General features: G+C 41.0%; 1 protein-coding gene across 1 annotated transcript in view; it reads right to left on the reverse strand.

The window, feature by feature from the left end:
• Positions 1 to 13990, reverse strand: part of LOC125954269 (frizzled-like) — a 41290-nt gene extending 27300 nt beyond the window's left edge. Inside the window, exons 1-2 of the mRNA XM_049684422.1 lie at positions 12403 to 13990; positions 1392 to 1511 (exon numbers count right to left, since the gene is read on the reverse strand). Of these exons, the coding sequence (XP_049540379.1) occupies positions 1392 to 1511; positions 12403 to 13176 (894 nt within the window). The 5' untranslated portion in view covers positions 13177 to 13990. The remainder of the gene's footprint in view (positions 1 to 1391; positions 1512 to 12402) is intronic.
• Between the last annotated feature and the right edge of the window lie 5844 nt (positions 13991 to 19834).

Here is a 19834-nt window from a genome sequence, read left to right on the forward strand (position 1 = left end):
GCTAACAAACAGCGTCGCACAAGAGAAACGATGAAGCATCGCATGTACCGACGAATTGTCAAGGAGGAATTCATTTGTGAGGTACACAAATTGGGTCAGAAATCTTCAGGATGTCAAAGAAGAACGAGGTAACAAGGAATGCTACAATAAGCAGCAGGTCTTCCGAAATCGACATTCAAAGACATGAAATATGCGAAGAAATCCACTGACAATGGTAGACAAATATGCAAGAAGATGCAGTTGTTATCTCCCCGGAAAATTATGATTCAAATGAAAAAAGAAGCGTCCAAAAACTGAAACGACGAGAAAGTGCCTTTAGGAGAAGAAAAATAAAGCTGGGTCACCCGCTTTGTCCTGTCATCGCTAAAAACGGCGAAGCACATTAACAACATAAAAACGTAACATGCTAACAAGAGAAAGCGTAATTGTGAACAATATCAATGGCCTAGTTGTTCAATCTCGAGAGTCAGTACAATTCTGTCATGTTTGAAAGCGAATAAAATTGCGAGAAAATGTTCAGCAAACAGCTGCTAACAATCTGCAGACCAATTTACCCAATTTAGGTCATAATGTTCACCTTTGCTAACCTCATCGTAGCTTCAACATGAATTCATGACATGAATTAGTACGGTATTCCAAATTTCATTTCAAGCTGTCACTGAAAAAACCAGTGCAAATGAGTCCAGATATGATTGATTGGAAAATAAATGCGATGGATTTGGTCCTTTCATTTACTCGATACATTGGCACAAATGTTCACGAGAGTAGTCAATGATTTGACGAATGAAAACACATCTGAAAGACCACTGGAATACGAATTCTTTACGTATTTGATTGAATGAATTCATGTGTGAAAACAGATAAATGGAAGGTCGATCGATCGTGAGGTTGTGAATTCGGAAATTATTCCATGATTATTGCAACACTTGCTGGATGCAATTGCAACACCTATATTCGAAAAGAATATTCCCAAATTCGGCATTATTCTATGCTACATATACTAATAATACCGCTAGACTAATAATATTCATAATGCTCAGTTTCAATCTGTATCTAAAGCGACGAGGTTTCAAATGATGTCGCGTTGGCAAAATGAGTATTTCCCAAGGATACGCCTTCCACTAATAAGTTCATTATTCTACCATTTGTCTCGACTGACACCAGCACGCCCACGAGTGATGCGGTGCTTTTAGTTTTGTCAAATTTTACCCTAAGGTCATGCGACGTGCTGCTTGTTAAGGCTCGGCGTGGATTATTCAAAATTCATAAGGTGAATCCAGATTGGCTTATCTTCTGTACCACTGGGGTTACTGTGCACATTTCAGAACCATCATCTATCCGGTAAAGATTAATGGATGTAGAAAATAGAGAGAAATGGAGCCTTTACTTACGGTGAATAGACAGCTCGCGACACAGACTGCAGCCCACGATCCGACCCAGTACTTCAGGACCGTACGTTCATTTTCCGAGAAGAACATCGAGTTACACGGTGCACCGCAGTCCTTGGTAACCTAAGAAGGAAGGAATAAGATTTACATAAGTGAGAGTTAATGAAAAGCATGGAATTATGTATATCTCTCTGAGGAAGATGATAAGTTTCGCGCTTCATAGGCGCTCATCCTTATTCTCTGAATGTTTTTTCCATCAAAGTGTTAGGGATATACTCTTCCATGATTTTTTTTATTCTAATGGCATTTCTACATACTTTAATTTTAAAAGAATACAATCTATTGATAACAAGATAGTGGCGTTGTTGTCAATTTTTGTTTCTTTCATTTATTTGGTTTTATATTCAATGTAGATACCTTCTTTTGTTTTTTTTTTTAACATATATAATGACGGACGAGCCGTATGTTTATTAACAATTAATAACATAAATTGGGGTAGGATATTTCCTTCACTACCCATCGCCATATCCCGGGCTTGCTCGGTTGTGTTTGGTTTGGTGGATTTGGGTTTGGATCTTTTGTGGTCCGCCACAGATTGTGGAGTACGACAGTCTGTCGTCGTCCGTTGCGAAGGAGTACGTTGGACGTGGTATAATCGCCATCGCGCATTTCTTCGTGGCGACCTTCTTTTGTTTGTTAGTATTTACATAAAATGTTGTGAATTGGATTTCTTAAGTACCATTATCGATTCCAACACTCTCAGAACAGATGGAAACTCGTAAAATGACGATAAATATGGAAACACTGAGTTTTTGTATAGCCTAATAGCTAATTTATGGTCATGCTGTTAATAGAATCTATCCAAACCCGTGGAAAAGTGCCGTCCATGGATAAAAGTGTTCAGCAAAATGGCTCGCCAAACTGGATAACCCTGAAGTACCCTCAATTCGTACAGGCTTTTAGTCAGACGATTGATTTATCGCTATTTGCATAGTAAATTGCAGCAGAAGATTGCAGAAACGAGCTTCCATCAAACCGGTTCCGTCGATTTCTGATGTCAGTCTTTCGAGTTTCGCTTCAAAATGGCTCGCACACCTTATTCCACGTATTTATTGCTTCTGCCTTGCTTTCTCCCATGTCAAGCCAATCTCCTAGAAAACGGAGAACCATGCTTCCCCAATGCTCCCGAATGGGTTAAAATGGGGCTGGCGTTGCATGTTTTTCGTTCGTGACACAGCAAATCTGGATCTTCTTCCAAATGGCGATCGACATCGAGCTCATTTGTTCTTCAAAGGCCAAACTTCTCCCAAAGATCTTTAACAAGGTCAGGGAGATTCGGCTAGGAGTAAGATTTTTCCGAAAACAACGACTATTCTCTTTTCCATGCCATGCAATGTCTTGTTGCTCGGCCGCACGGATGAGTAAAAAGCAATGAACGTTAAACGGCCTCGGGGTAAACTGATTGGCATTTCGGTAAGAGGATTCATCACATTAAACGGCATCGTGCATGTTGCTGCCGACACCGCCACGCCATCACCGTACACTCTACTGACCCACTTCCTTCAAACTTGTTGGTCCATTTATACGCCCTCTCCTAACTGCAAATAGGAAACCGGCAAAAAGAGATACCGTAAAGCAGCAGCATCCATTCGAATACCGTCCAACCGCCCGGTCATCGTATCTCAGGCACGAGAGCACAACTCGATTCACGACTCGACCACATACAATCTTTCCGGTCGAAGTGATCAAAACTCATTTATCGAGAAGCAGCGTTGGGCGAAAAAGCTAATTAAAAATGGGGCACAGTTCCCCCGGTTTTTCTGCGGGAGCAAAATTGAAAGTATCAAACCAGATCTGCTCAAAAGTTTATTGCTTCTTTAGGGTATTGGAACGCGAAACTGGCAATCTGGTTAGCGATTTGGTTCACATTTCGATTTTGGCGCCTAACGAATACGAAAATGTTTGCTGCTTGAAGCTCAACATAGCAATGCCATTTTTAATATTAAATATATGCTTTTATGCTACATAGATGGGAGTCAAAAAATATGCAACAATCATAACACTTGTCGTGTCTTGGCGTCGATCGGAAAAATCCATTTATCATGCAGCTCTTCTTCAGACGCTAGCAATGTTTTCCAAAGAGTGCACAACCTGATGGATGCGTAGTTTGAAATTGTTTTTCGTTCCTCTATTACGGATTATGCAAACTCTGATTGCAATTATACGTTAATTTCATTTGAATACACGTTCGATGCATTCGATGACGCATATCATCAAACAGGAAGGAATTACAGTAACTACAAATTACCTGCATCAAGTCAACGGCATCTTTTAATTGAATTAGGTTCATAGCAATTGTGCGAACGCCTTCAAATTCCTTTTACCTCAATTAGTTTTATTCCCTTCAATATTAGCTTTCTGTGCATTATCGCCAAAGAGCAGGTTTAACCGCAGATTTAAGAAAATTGTACTTTTCCAACTGACCAGCGTCGCCTCTGCAACCATTCCTATTTGTGCCTGGCTGGTCCACACCTTTGAATAGCAATTCAATTTCCATTAGTGTCCTCTGCAACGATTCGCAGGCTGAGGCCGCTCGGTCGGCATTAGACATTTGTGCGGCGCTCACAGACACTTCTCCATAGAAACGCCCACGAGGCAACATTCCCTGGACAGCTCCCCCCGCACAACTCCCTGCGTCTGTCTTCTTTCCCGGCCTGGGGTAGCGTTGTAAACTAACTAGGCAGCCAGTAGGTCGCACAGCAAGCAGCAAAGCAAAAAGTCTTGGACAGAGATCGAAGACGAAAAGAAAAAACAAAATAAAACGAAAAAAAAACGATTCGCAATCTCGTTTAAAAAGGCTCAGATAATGAGATACGAAGACCACTCAAACCCCCCCCCCCCCCCCTTCTCCAACCCACGAATTCAATGGCATACTAAACCAACCAAAAAAAAACAGCATAGACATATACTCGCCAAGGGAACCTGAACATTATTTGCATATAGATAGACACATCAGGTACCTGGGGAGTTTTGTTTGCGCATAGCTCTCTGCAACGTACGCCAACATTTGGCCGGTTGAGGCCGCTCTTGGTCAAGCGTTTGGGTTCCACTCCACCAGTCCCCTCCCCCTTTCAAGGCACACTTCAATCACATTCAATTTCAATTTCAAAGATCCAGGTGACACTTCGCAGTTAGCCTATGCTATACCATAGCATCACATTTTTCTTTTTGCAATCTTCTGAGCTAACTTGTATTCAGTGAAGTGTGGTGAGCATGTGGACCTTAGGGGAGGGAGGGGGTCTTGGTCAAATGAGGGAATGTTGAACGATTTCCCCACCTGCCTCTTTGGCACACACTTGCATTCCACGAAGGCAGCTATAAACCATAAGTGCTTTCATTATACGCCTTACCCGCCGATGAATTCGATTGGCATTCGTTTGTGACATTAGAAAGGAATTATTGAACACTAATGCAAATGCTGCAACGAAAAAAAAACAATCAGCTATGCAGAAGGGTTACGTTAAATGCACGCTTCTTGTGATTCTTCTGGTCAGGTGCAGAACATTTCAATATGAATCACTGGTTTTGACTATTTTTTTTAAACCACATCAGCTTTCCTTCGTGGTCAGAAAAAAAGGTGATCAAAATTACGTCACCTTAGGGTTCGACGATCTCTTACCTCGCATACCGGTTCCCATTCATCATCTCAAAATGATACTCCAGTTCTAATTATACCTGAACTCATCCGATGAGGCCCGTTCTAGGGCATAAATTCTGGAAAATTGTTTTCCTGTACCATCGAAACCCTGTTATTAGCAATCATTTTTATTTTCCCAGTCGCTGGATTTGAGTAATGGCTACCACGATGATCTTTTTTCGTGTTTTGTCATATTCACTCTTAAGAGAGGCAGGAAACATAAACGAATTACTGAACTACTTCGAGCAGCTAGGTCGCCATGAAATCACTTTCCAAAAAATAATATGTTTCCCAATATTTATCACATTACCAGCTCATTATGTTTCATTTGAGTAACTATGGGAAACGAAAGAAACGAAACGAAATGGGATTTTAGCGATTTAGGTTCAGAGCAAGAATTTTTGTTTTAGCTGATCATCAAGGCACTATTCTATAAGGGTAACCGCTTTTGAAAAAATAACTACAAACCCGAAAGTGCATAATCATATCCTAATTCAAAATTCAACTAAAACCACTTAAACCCCATGTTGGAATGTCACAGGATGGCTGAGAGTTCATAATTATCCCGTTCAAATATTCTACCTGTCCCGCAACCCATTGCCCATTAGCCGAGGCGGTCTTTTTGGGCCCCATGACCACATCCCTAAACAAACCTAACTAAAAAGCCAAGAAGGGTTTAGCAGTTGGTTTGCAACGTTTGCCACTTGCGCCCGGTTATGCATAGACCTAAACGTTGGTTTATTACGAGGTGATAATTGGGGACAGCCAATTTGCATAAACTTGTTCAACTTCGCGGTTTTTAGAACGGGAACCAACGCCTCACCCACATGCTTACATGCTTATTTAGTGGGCGTCTGGCGATTGGCGTGTTAATGGATAAAATAATTGAAAATTTAGCTGACATTTTAACCTCCATTTGGATCGGGTGTGCTGGGTCTTACAGCAGCGGATAAAATTTACTGGTCAAGTATTTATGCTTACCGTTTTAAGAACAAATTTTACGAATCTAGAATATCATTTGCAAACAAGGTATAATATTCAACTAAATCAGAATATAAAATATCAATGGAATAAAATATATTTCAATTAAAAATCAGTTTGCGCACTTAGATTTCATCACCGTAATTACAGTCATTATAAAACAATTTGAAAGCTTGTGCAAGCAAACGTTCTTAGGCGTTGCAATGAATTCAACGGTCCTAACGGTTTCGCTTACAACGGGAAGCAGACGAACCAACTGAGTATAAGGAATGGTGCCATTGAGGCCGAAATGCTGGGTCAAAAGTGTCATTAAAGCCACGAGTAGCCTATCGTGGAGGCAATATCTCTCTTCTCAAGCAGTTATTGTTTTCCAACTCATCTTTCTCATTCCCCAAGTGCACAACTATCCGTATCGCGATGGTTAGGTCCACTATTGGGAAACGAAATCCGGAATTTGTTAGTAAATATCACTATTTGGCACGCACTTCGGGTCAAAAAAAGTGTTTGGTTGAATCTATATAATATTGACTATAAAAGAAAATAAAAACTATCAACACAATTCACAGCTAAATTAAACTAAACATTGCAACTATCTAACTAACTTTTTTAAACCCATTAAGCGTAGATCCTCCTATTGCCAACGTGATTGCCAAGCGTCGATTTAATTCCAAATTAAAACCCCATGGCTCTTAAAATACTGCCTTCAACCAGGAAAATCCTTCCAACATGTTACGGTATTTTGAGGCAGTATCATAAATCATACGCCATACCAATATTTAACCATACAAAACAAAAGCGGCAAAGCAACAAATTGACAAATCGGCTGATTTATGTTAATGATACCTCGGTGAAGTGCATAGGCGGAAGCAATGCTTAGTAACTACACTCCGTTTCATAATGATAGCCTCACCCTATTTTTTCGATTTCGCGCTCAAATTAAGCGCCCCAAAAATAATTAAAATTACTGTATATTCTCCTTTTATCTCTAAAAAACGTATGCAATTTGAATTTTAAAAATATCTCAAAAATTGTGGATGAGAGAGCCAAAAAACCAAAAATGAGGTGTTTCATAATGATAGCCTCACTAGAACATATTTAATTTTTACTAACGGAAAACCAAATGATAAATTGCTCTACTAAAGGGATACATCAACTAACCAATAAACCAAAGTTTATTATTGATATTTTGTGATTATTGGACGTGCAGTACTGTTACATGAGTGCAGAATTGTGCAAAATGGTGCATGGTATGGTACAGAGAAGTTTAACCATATGATAGCAGGCCTACAACTTATATTAACGATGGATGTCAATAACTACTTAATAGAACCTGAAGAAAACAGCATTTTGAAGCCTTGTGGAAGCCTACAAGCATAGTTCTCAAGGAATAATAGGTAAAAATTGCGGACTGTTTTAAGCTAAACATACGATTGCTCGCACTTTTAGAACGATTTGTGCCTGATTTTTATCAAAAAAAAAAATTTCAACACACTTCTAACATTATGGAAAGACTATTGGAAACAAAACTGCTTGATCAAAATTGTAACTAAAATTGTCGGACCTGCTTTACCACCACAACTGATAACGCGAAGGAACGATTGTAACAGTCAATGTTATGATGTTCAATTTTTTCGTATGTTTTTGGTTCCGTATCAATTTAGAAAATCTCAAGAGTGATGAAACATCATTATCCTTGATGTTTCAAGTGTTTTATTTCATTTCCGGGAAAATTTCATCCGGATTACATGATTTACCTTCAGTTGAAATTTTAACGGTTTTTTGCATGTAATATCGCAAGTATTCTGTAGCGATCCTACGATGGATTGGGTGATTCCTTCAAAACTGAATAGAATACTGTAAGATATCATCCTTGATCAACAATTTGAACTGTTAATTGGAGAATTGCAACGTTTTTCCGGCGATTTCTAATTAAAAAACCGCGATGGCCTACGAAAGGAATCCAAACAAGGCGTGGTTTGACCGATTGTAGATCAACCTAATAACCTTCTAGCACTCTATTTGAGCTTAATATCATATAATAAACGTCTAAACTTGTTAATATCACTACGATTCACCAGATTGAACCATCTTGGGATCATACAGACGCTTAAAGAGTCCATAAGCTATGCACAGAGGTTTCTATATAAGAAAAACCTGACAAAAATACCAAAAAGTGAACCGAAACTCATCTTTCTGGGATGAAACGATAACAGAAGAAGCACTGATTACTAAAACTTCTTGGATTTTGGATGACATTTGCAAAAATATGCAGATTTATATTTAAAATCCTTAGTGAGGCTATCATTATGAAACACCTCATTTTTGGTTTTTTGGCTCTCTCATCCACAATTTTTGAGATATTTTTAAAATTCAAATTGCATACGTTTTCTAGAGATAAAAGGAGAATACACAGTAATTTTAATTATTTTTGGGGCGCTTAATTTGAGCGCGAGATCGAAAAAATAGGGTGAGGCTATCATTATGAAACGGACTGTAATGTCTTTGAAAAAAATGCACAAGACACACAATATTGTTGACTCAATGATGCCAACTCAATCCTCAATAGCGTTCTGCTGTATGCCTCGATATGACGTGATCGCTATTGAAACGCATGAAGCCCCACATATAGTTCCCAAGACAAAGCGTTTGGCGATGTCATGGCTGTTTCATTCTCTCTGTTCGCTATGTTTTGATTTATGACACTTGCAGACACTTGAGGAGAACCACACTGAAGCCCTAAAACATCCAGCAACATTAACGCAGCACGCTATATCTGCGGTTCAAACTAGTATGGAAAACTGGTTCTGTGCTCGTCGTGTTGCTTTCCAATTTCTTTTGTAGTTAATTCTTAGTTGGTTTCATTGCTTTGTCGCAATGAACAAGAGAACACAATTCACCTTTTGCATTAATTATAAAAACGTAATTGCGCTGGTTAAGCTCTTATTATGTATCCTATTAGCCAACACCTAGAAATCGCGAATAAACTAATTTTGAAACATATTAAAACTTGGATTAGACAACAATCAAATGGTTATGGTGTAAATTTTAATTACAACACAGGTAATTAAAAACCTGAATGAATAAAATACCTTTGAAAAACAAAACGTCATCTTTTCGAAATGGTCAGGAAAAATGTCACTAGCAACTATCAACAGTAGATTCTTTAACAAGCGTGGGTTTAAAGAAAAAGAAAAACACGGTCCTTTCAGCTACATATTTCGCTTTGTTAGCGAAAGTCATATTAACGGAATGGATGGAAACGAACGTGACTGTATTACGCAAATGTTCTCTTTTCCTAGCTGGGCATTGAAATTCTAAAACACATTCCTGGAACGAAAAAATGCCAAGCTCGCTGCTCGCTTCCTGCTCAAAACTCGTGGACTCAAAATTGGGTTGATGCTCGAGCGAATAGTTTTCTTTTTGTTTTTTTTTTAATGCGAGCACAACGAAACCCAAGGTGACAATCATAACGTTAGAGTACATTATATATTTAACACTCAATTTACACCGAGCACAAACTCTGTGAATTATTCTTTTTCGTTATTTACACTGAAAAGGACCCCAGAACAGCAAGATAAAACTGATTTGTGTAACTCTGGCAATCCCAAACGTACAGTGCAGGAATTGCTACTCAAACATACACACAGCCGCTCAACAGGCGGGCAAAAACGGAAAAAATATGTATGTTTAACGACATTCAAACGAGTTTTTATGCGACGTTCGTGATCAAATTTGCTATTCAAATGATTTTTATGCTACCATTATTGACATTCTACCATGAATACATTACTATGCAATACGTGAAATCGGTCAACGCTTTTCGTATCTTCGATTAGAATGCTTGACTCTCGGTAGCCAAGCCACATTGGTATAGCTGCTCATATTCCTTAAAAATTCATCGTACCAACTAAATACAGATAAACCCATTAAAAGTAAATCGTTCAGTAAATCCGAAGGGCCGTTTATTCGATGTAAAAACCGTAGAAGTAGAAGTGATTCGTAGAAGTAAAAACCAACTGTGCGTAGTAACTTTCCACGATGAAAATCGGGAAAATTAAAAAGAGCTTTAGCAGCTAGAATCCCGAAACTCCCACACACTCAAAACAGTCATTTACATTTAAAACAATCGAGCTTGTACAATGCCTTTAATATCATTGAAATGGATGATGGATGGATAAATTAATGGAAAAATGAACAGTTGAAAAGTTGCCAGCAAACGGCTTCTGTAAAAGGGAAACCAGACAAGGACGATCCTTGTAGTCAATGGAGCAATCAACCATAGACCATGGTTTATGCCTTCCATTCAGTAAACTCACGATTCAATACCAAACGACCAACTACGGCATAACGGCCTCGTCTATTACCGCCTCTAGAAAAGCTATCGAACCTCTTTCCACTCACATTTCTCCGGCACCTTTCCATCCGCACAGTACAGGTGGAAGTTCCTGCGATTTCTTCTCGTTACTGCCGCTGTTACTACAGCGATGGAGAACACAGAATGGTATAGAATTAACAAGCTACCGCCGGGAAGACTATCGCGGCTTCAACGAACACTAGAACTTGCGAACATCAGCTGTACACCGCGCACTTCGCCAGTGGGCTGATATCGGATACCGGATATATCCTTTGTGCTTCCAGCCGTTCGCTACAGAGTGGAGCGCTTTCTGGGGAAGCTGTAATTGAAAAACTTTACCAACGCGTGCCGCCCGCGTTGATGCACGCGGATGGTGACATTCGTGGTAACAGATTTTCCCCAGGTTTTCCCTCCATTCACATAGAGCTTTTTCCCGCTTTTCTCCATTTTTTCGCGAGGAAACTATCATAAACGTGAGGTGACGGGGCATGGGTACATTTCGCTGGTGCTGCTTTGAGTGCTCCAGGCGGTTCATTGCATTACGGGCTCATTTACAACATCCACTGGGGCACTGAGTAGTTCAAACAAAAACGAGCACCGCGGCCACGGGGTATTGTGTTGAGTGAAAACGGGCTTTTGCTCGACCAGATAAGTATACTGCCATGTTCTTTTGGCAGGAAATATTCCTTAATCCTTCCTTTCAAACCACATTCCCGCTTTTGCGTCCCACAGCTCGTTGGGAAAATGGATTGAAAGAATTGCATTTCCAACCCATCCTTCCAAATCCTCTTTCGTCCGCTGCTTGTCACAGCTTTAACTATAGCGTGAAGCACTAGCATTGTGAAGTGGCCGGCAGACGCGTGCAGCGCGACGAGATCTAACTAGGATCGCACCAAGAGACTAACCAAAGACGAAGAACTCGAACAGAATCCGTACGATGCGAAATGATGCGACGCAAAAAATGTTCGTCTCCTTTTCCTGGAACAGCTGATCCCAAGCGAGTTTTTCCGCCAACGGAATGCAACTTGAAGGTTTAATAAAGTGCATGTCCTCAACTAACAATCTGAGGTGGCAAACCTAACAACGTTTGTGGAAAGAAACGAAAAGCCGCGAAACTTAATTAACCCCAAATCAGTGCCATGGTCCGGTGAAATAGCTTCGTGTTGTGGTAGGCTATTTCTTCATTTTCCGAGAGAGAGAAAAAACATGCCTTCATTCTGGGAAAACTGCTTCTGCCCAAGAGGAAAGTTGGAAAAATAGTTGGCAATTTTGAAATTCCTTCCGCTGTTGCAAAGATGTTTGGAAACTATTTTAAAGAATGCTTCATTTGCTTCAGTTCGGAATCTGCCTGAGGCATTTCTGTTCAACCAACACTTAACACGAAAAGGGGCCCGAACTTGGCCTTTGTGGCAGGGAGAACTATTCCTCTTTTTGTCGGATTAATTGAGCCTTGTGCTTTTGAGTGTACGAGGCTCGCATTAATTAATCATTTTATACAAATACCTCTCACTGTAAGCAACAGAAGAAGCTGTTGTTATTGAGCTATGGTAATGAAATTTAATTTAGAAGCAACTCCTAAAAGTTAAAAGTGTTCCAAAGCAGCTTAGTCGCGTAAGAGCAGTTAGTATGCACTAACAAGAACTCATGCATTGCTCCGAATATGCATCTTCGGTAGTTGCGTAGGAAACAGTCCAACATGACAGGTTGGCCCCAATCCGCTTAACTGCTTTCCGTAATAAGCTTATGATTTCAACGAACTTCCCCATCACGACATATGCTTATGCATCTTTCCTGCGATGCATCTTATTGGAAAAATGCATGGAGCAGCACAAAAGGCAACACAAAACAAACGAACGGTTGTAAACCCGAGAGACAACAATAGATTACGTCGACTCGTACATCCATCATCACGGGAAGGTTCTCTGAAACATAACTTCAACCCAAATAAGTTCTTCATTTTAAATGGTAAGGCCGGTACATACCTTGCCACCGACGGTCAACTGGTAGCCCATGAGCGTAGGTGCCTTGAGCTGTACGGGACAGATGAAACCCAGGTCACGATGGTGCGTGATTCCGATGAGTCCGCCATTATTGCTGGAAGACCCGATTCCCGGTCCGGTCTTTCGATTCACCACCTTCGTCACCGTCTTGGTGGTGTGGTGCAGGGATCCCGACCCACCACCACCAGCACCAGCCCCCGCCGCAGGAGCCAACGAAGGGCTTGTGGTCGTCTCGGTGGATTTGTTCTGCGACACACACAGCTCTTGGCCACCGTCCTCCGGGAACTTGGAGCACTCGAAGCTTTCGGGCCACTGGAAGTTGAACGTCCGCATGATCCCTTCGCAGGCCCGGGCACTCTCGCAGAGGCTCCGACAGGGCGGAATGGGGTAGGTGAGGATCGTGCAGACCGGTGCATACAGCAGACACAGGAAGAACTTCAAATCCGGACTGCAGTCGATCTTGACGAGTGGCACAAACTGATGCACCTCCAGGGCGGCCTCCTCCTGCTTCGTGTGACCGACGAGGTTGGGCATGATCGTGCTGTTGTACTGAACGTTGGTGCAGAAAGGGATCGTGATGGGTTCACAGCGATTGTGATGCTGGAACTCCTCCGTCCCCACGCTCGACTCGATCTCGTGAGCCACGATCGTCTGGTGTGGTTGCTGTTGCTGTTGCTGGACGCCGACGGTTGCTAGGATACACCAGGTGAACAGGGTAAGAACCCTGGCCATCGCCTGCCACGATTGTGTCGCCATTCTTCGATTCAAAGTGATTTCACGATTTGCACGATTTTCACGTGTGAACTTCTTTTTCGAATTTTGCTCGCTCTCGCTTTATCCACATTCACTTGCACACATCCTTCCGTTACACCTTTATTATGCTTTTGCCCGAAGGACGAAGGACGAAGGATGAGGGACAGGTGCAATCAACAACGGCAGCTTCCCTTCCCTCCCTGACCCGGCCGGCCTTTCCACAAACTAGCGAAACCCGGCAAAATGCTCCTCACCAACACCATCAAAGCACCATTTTTCAATGCCACCGCCGAGACGGAGAGGCAAGATTCTTGCTGGCTCACTCGCACCCCCTTTCACACTTCCTACCTACACCAATGATGGGCACCGTTGCCGGCTTTGCGAGGATATTTGCATGAAAATAGCACTTCCGGCCGTCTCGCCCTCTTCTTCTTCTTCTTCTTCTTCTTCGATGCACCGGACCCTTCACTACCACCTCTTGCCTTCTCGCTCACTCCACACCTTCACTTCACACTCTTCTCGCTCTGACCTCCAGAACCAGCCAGATGAAACACTTGCCGCCAATTCGCACACGCACACCACGGTCGAAAAGATGCGCCACCCTCCTGGATTATCTCCTCGTTCCCGTCGCTCCTTCTCGCTCTAAAAATAACACCCCAAACACGCACAAAAAGGATCGCACGAACGAATTTCCACGCGACGACGACACAGACGGCGTTTTTCCCGGTCGAGCCCGCGCGATTTTCAAAAGGCTACTTTCAACGAGAAAACTCTACTTTGGGCCAAAAACTCTCCTTTCAGATCAAAAAACTCTACTTTCGACGACACGAACACGAATGCCGAGAATCTGCTCGAATGCTTCTCACCAACCCCGCAAACGAACGCTTCGTGCGCACGGGCCTTCGTGCCGTGCCTTCGGTTCGAGAAGTCCGCGAGTGTGTGCGTTCAACCGAAGATGCATCGTGTGTGGATTGGTGTAATAAAGTTGTAAACAATCCCAACAACTCACCAACACTAACCGATCGCTTCCAGTGTTGCCAGCACCACGGCCAGCACGACTCACTTGCCATAATACAGCTCACAAAATGCGGCTCACCACCGGAGCGGCGATGCAACAGATTTTCCAACCGGAATGCATGCGGTCAATGTGCAATGCTTTGAGAATGTAGAATTAATTTTTAAATCATCAATCCTTTTATCATGGTAACGTTAAAAGTATCAATTGTCTTCATACAAAATAATGTAAACAAAAGAAAAAAATTACTTTGCAAATCACCACATGGTACAAGAGTTAAATTTGTCGCTTGATTACGCCAGGTATTCTAAATGCCACATGAGGAGGAAAGTAAATCTTTTATCACTTTGAAGAAAATTTACAAATCTTCATCTATGTCAGTAAACAGATTGTCATCGAAACTCTGAACCTCGCGCTGCCCATAATGATACCTTTTTATTCTAAATCTTTCCCTAGCAAGTATCGCACGAATTTTCATAGCTATGCTTGGACGTAATTAAAAAAACGTGTTATGCACGGTTATCCAAAGCGTTCATGGGTTGACCTATTCGTTCTAAATCGCTTTCATTCCGTATAGACATCAGCAACTCAACTCATCCTCATGTTTCCTTCCTCACGTCGTTCAATTTGTTTACTCTAAACAACACACCCGGCGTGTTTTATATTAAAAATCATGATCTTGGTCGACCAAGGATCACATTTGGTCGTGGGTGGATGTTTGGCGCAAGCTTTCTATGGAATTTCGGTTCAGAGTTTCGCCAAACGCTCGATTCGCTTTGGAGCCTCTAAAAATCCCAAGCTCATCGTTTCATTCACAAACAAGCTCTGCTGCTACGGAACGATATCCTAAAAACTTTGTTTTTGAAAACAAACACCAGCAAACGAAATATCCTCAACCCCAACGCGGTCTTGTTTAGCTGGAAATCGCAAAACATCGTCTCCAAAACAGAGCCCTGTTTGTTACCCAGCGACAAATGTTTCAATCTAGACAGGTCTCAATGGAACCCTTTAGAGTTGATTGAGTTCGTGGTTTGGGAAATCGGCAGCTTTTCGAATGCCAGCAAAACGAGTTCTGCCATCCCTAGTCCCAAGTGACTCATTTAGCTTTAAGCAAGATTAAAATTTTGTATTATTTATAAACCAAATAAATTATACTCACTGGTGGAAATGTAGTTGAAGAAATCAAATCAGAACTCTTGAATGTCTACATCGTAGTTCATTTTAAATAATTGCAGTCATTTTATGAAAGAATGCTTACAATATTTAAAATAAGTATTATCAACCTAGTGTTGTACAAGTTGGACATACATTGATGCCAATGGATTCCTTTGTAAACTCACGGAATAAAGAAGCAATGTTGAATTGTTTTACTGTTTTAATTAAAAGCGTGTATATGATCCTCATGGAATTTCAATCTTTCCAGGCGCTATAACTGACCAATCTTCGTTTACCTCAAGAGAGTTCGTTTACCAAGAAATGTCATATGCCATATTATCTATTTCATTAATTTTTTTTTGCATCACAATAGTTTTTGAAATTATGTTGTATTTTCAGATAAGCAATTTGTGATTATGAATGTGTAAACTAGTGTATTGTGTAGATTAATTATGCTACATATTAGATAATGAAAACTTGAGTTTCAGTCAATAAGGCAGCAAACGAGGAATTAAACCTATGAAGTTATGGATACTCTTAGAAACCCATTTATTTCGCGAATGCATATGCCCGTGTATCCTGTTGCTCCAGTACGGATAATCTATTCCTGGAATGCCATTATAGTAATTCAGCTCAACTCATCTTGCTTTCTAGCAGCCTATTCTCATCTCTCGCATTATAAACAGCATGCGATCCGTGACAAGCGAATTGCTTCTTTCGACAAATTCTCCAACCCTTGAAACGCTAATCACATGAGTGTGAGACTCTCCTAAACAGGCTAACAATCTGAAAAGGACATGCTCGAATTGGAAGCTGTACCGGGGCTCGTAATGGTGCTTTGGAGTGAGGCTACTAAGTGGCGGTTTCGACAATGGCTTATAATTTCATTAATATTCATGCGTGATGACGTTCGGCTTGCTTGTTTTATCGCAAGCTGCCAATGATTGCTAGTAACTTCGGAGGTTGAAGGGTTCATGGAGATTCAAGACGCGATGTAAAGCTTACTAACGAGCAGTTCGTGATCTAATTTTTATTAGCATGGTAGCGCCTCTTTACAGAAAATGAGAGTAGTACATTGTATGTGTGTTACTTACGGTACTTCTTGAGTTTAATTGCTCGAATTAGCCACAATGCAGTATTTGGGTTACACTGCTAAACATAGAAATCGTGACCAGATATATTTTGGGTAGATTTTGTTTAGACAATTTTGATTACTGCAAGTCAAACATTTTAGTTTAGTTCAGCTTATTTGCAATTATACATGACAATATAAACAATTACTCCAACAGAGCGGATGGTGCTAGATACAATGTCAGAAAAATATTCATGAAAATCGTAGTGAAAGCACAAGCTGAACGATTTGCTTAGTTGTAATAACCGTTCAAATTATCATACTAAATACGATTTATCTGCTGGGTTGGTCTATAGGCCCACCACCAAGCTGCGACCTGGTTTACTGAGTGGGCTTTGATTACCTGTCATCGTTTAAGCTTAATTACACGACTATTATGCAGCTAAAGACCAATGGCAAGGCAGTGCCGGCTGCAGCTACAAGACTACAACAACCAACTTACTCGCAAACATGTTTTAACATCGCCAGCAAGCAACAAGTAGGTGCCGATGGCTTCACTAGAGGTGCTGCAAATTATCTGTATTGACATAAAATTTCGTTTCTGCTCAACCTTGGGATAAAGTGCGGTAAGGGCCACCCGGTGATGTTTAATGAATATGCCATTTTCAAGACGGAGTGTATTTCAACACCTAAATCATGCCTCGATGCAGTACGCCGCAAGGTACACGACACAGGATCGCTCGCCAACGCGCTGTGTGCACTGCCTAAACGCAGCGATGCTCTTGGCCGTTGGATGGACAAAACTTACAAGACAGTAGCGATTGCCTCGATAGCTAGGGTAAGTTTGGATCGCCTTCGGAGTTTGGCGTAGCGATGATTGCCTGCCTAGTAGCATGATGAAGTGCGGTTGGCAAAATTGGCTCCCGACTGCATAATTAGGTACACGCGGCTACCGAGCACTACTTGCTCGGGGTGGAGTGTGATCAAGCTTCATCTAGCAGTGGTAGCTTTCTTGTACTTGATAAATTATGGCTTCAATTAAGGGTAGCTACCAGTAAAAGCTTGCCCGGGTGTTAAAGTCATTATGGTCAGAAAAGTGGGAGCTTCTCTCACTTCTAACAACCAGACAAAATATAGTGTTTGCTCCTTCTCTTTAAATGCATCTGTTCAGTTTTTGACAAGCTGAGAAATTTCAATGAACTAAGAAGCTAAACAAATTATTCCTCCGTCTTATCAAAACACTGCACTGCTAAAGATGTTTGATATTGCAACGCAATGCAGCATAACTTATCATATCCGATGTCACCATTTTCCCTGCATGCCATAGCAAGGCTGTTTTCTGCATTGTATTGCTTTCGCTCACGAAACGGTCGGGATGCTAAGAATGTCTCCTATATGGCAAGGACACTATAAGAATCGATTAAGTCGACGAGGCTATATAAATTATACTCGTTTTTCGTACATTGCGGTGATGGCTATATGGTATGAAGCTACTTATATGCTTTGACATCCTTGTTTTGGAATGCAGAATGATGCAACCAGATTAAGAGAGATATTCGAGATAAATAACAACCGTTAAGAATTCCTATGTTTTTCCGTTAGTTACTTATTTAGCTAAGTTGTTTGGCATACTGACACCAACGAACGAAAACCCATAGCGAACACTAAATTTAACAGTGAATAGTGCAGAAGAAGATTATATCTAAATTCGCTTCCCAAATTTGAATCCAAGGCATACCTTCTCTTTTCCCCTTTTATCGACCATTCTTGAAAATCCTTGATTCATACTCAAGACTGCCGGCGAACAGAATGTCTTGCTCGATCCGGCTGCTGCTACCATCAGATAATGAAAGTGGAGATTTTAAACCCGGCACACCGTAAGATATTGCCATCGAGCTGCATATTGCATACTGACAGCGCATTGCCACGGTATACCGGCAAACAGTAGCGGATGCGTGTGGTCGCCTGTCGTTCTTATCTCGCCGCCATTAGACGGCTGCCGGCAGAATATTTTAATTAAGCTATTTAAATCACTCCGATGCTTGCGTTGCTGCAGGGTGGTACGGATGTCTGCTTGAATTTCAAAGTATGTCTTTTGAATTTCGGTGGCAAATTCAAAAGCTCGGCATTCGGAAGACGCCCGATCTGTGGTGTAGGTACGTTAGTTCAGCGCAGCTTCCAGATAATCTGTATCCTCGAGCTGTCTGTGAACGGCTTGTGACAGCTTATCTTGAAGATCTCACCTTCTCACTGATAACCGAAAAAGCATTGTATGTTCATTATGGAATCCACTGAAATGCTGTGTATTCAACAACAAACAGTATCATAACATTCCAATTCGATTATTGTTCAATTTATATATTACATTTTTAGATCATTCACATATTTTTGATCGCAAATTAATAACAATATGAATAGTCATTCTGCCATCGATATTAGAATTAACATGCATTGTTAGTTATTTTCTCATATCACTGTCAACATGCGCTCAATATTGACGCAAGTGAACGCGTAAAATTGATCAACCAAACAAATGAGGACGGACGGTTATTGAATTTCACCGCAACCGGATTTCCGAATACAGTGGAATATGATCCTTTCAAATATTGCCTGCAAATTAAGCTCATCACAATGTTCCCAAGCATCATCTACGTATCAGTAACGGACGCATTCATTAATGTTTTGAGGACGTAAGTAGCGTTCCTGCCGATCATATTGCGATACCGTGGAGCAGCTTCAATTGTAATCAAATTATTACCCTGCATCACTTATGAATGCAATCAATTTATAATGAAGATACCTACCCAATTCCCGGACTGAAATGCATTTGCAGGACTGAGAGATCTCACAAGTAGCGTGTAATTTTACCTTCCGATTTCCTCTTAACCGCCGATAGTAAGGATGCATTTCCGACGGAAACGATTCCCATTAAACACTTAATGTGCGTGACGTGAAGCAGCAGGCTCTTCACTGATTTACATTTCCTGTTATCTCGAAACCTCCTTCAATAGGGAAACCGCCAACGTCAACGGCGCATATACTACGTCCTGCGAATTCAACCTGCAAGGCCGTGCGGTTTTGCGGACGTTACTTGTTATTTCAATGTCGAATAACTTTGCTGTGTTATGATCAAAAATAGCTTATTAACTAATGTTTGAGTCTCCTGAACCATTTTGTTAAATATAAGTATTCATGTGTGCATCTTATGCTGCAACTCAGATAGAAATAACCATAATTACATTCAATAGAAAGCAATTCGCACAACAGAGCATCCCAATAATTTAGTTTCAATTTTTATAATAGTTTTCCTCCTATCTATGGAGGCAATCACAAATCAATTTGTATTTAAAAATCCCATTTGGGAAGGGAATTTTTTTTTTATATCTAAAAAGTAAATTAATCAAATATGTTACTTTATT

This window comes from Anopheles darlingi, chromosome 3 (assembly GCF_943734745.1).
Source record: "Anopheles darlingi chromosome 3, idAnoDarlMG_H_01, whole genome shotgun sequence".
Lineage (NCBI taxonomy): Eukaryota > Metazoa > Arthropoda > Insecta > Diptera > Culicidae > Anopheles > Anopheles darlingi.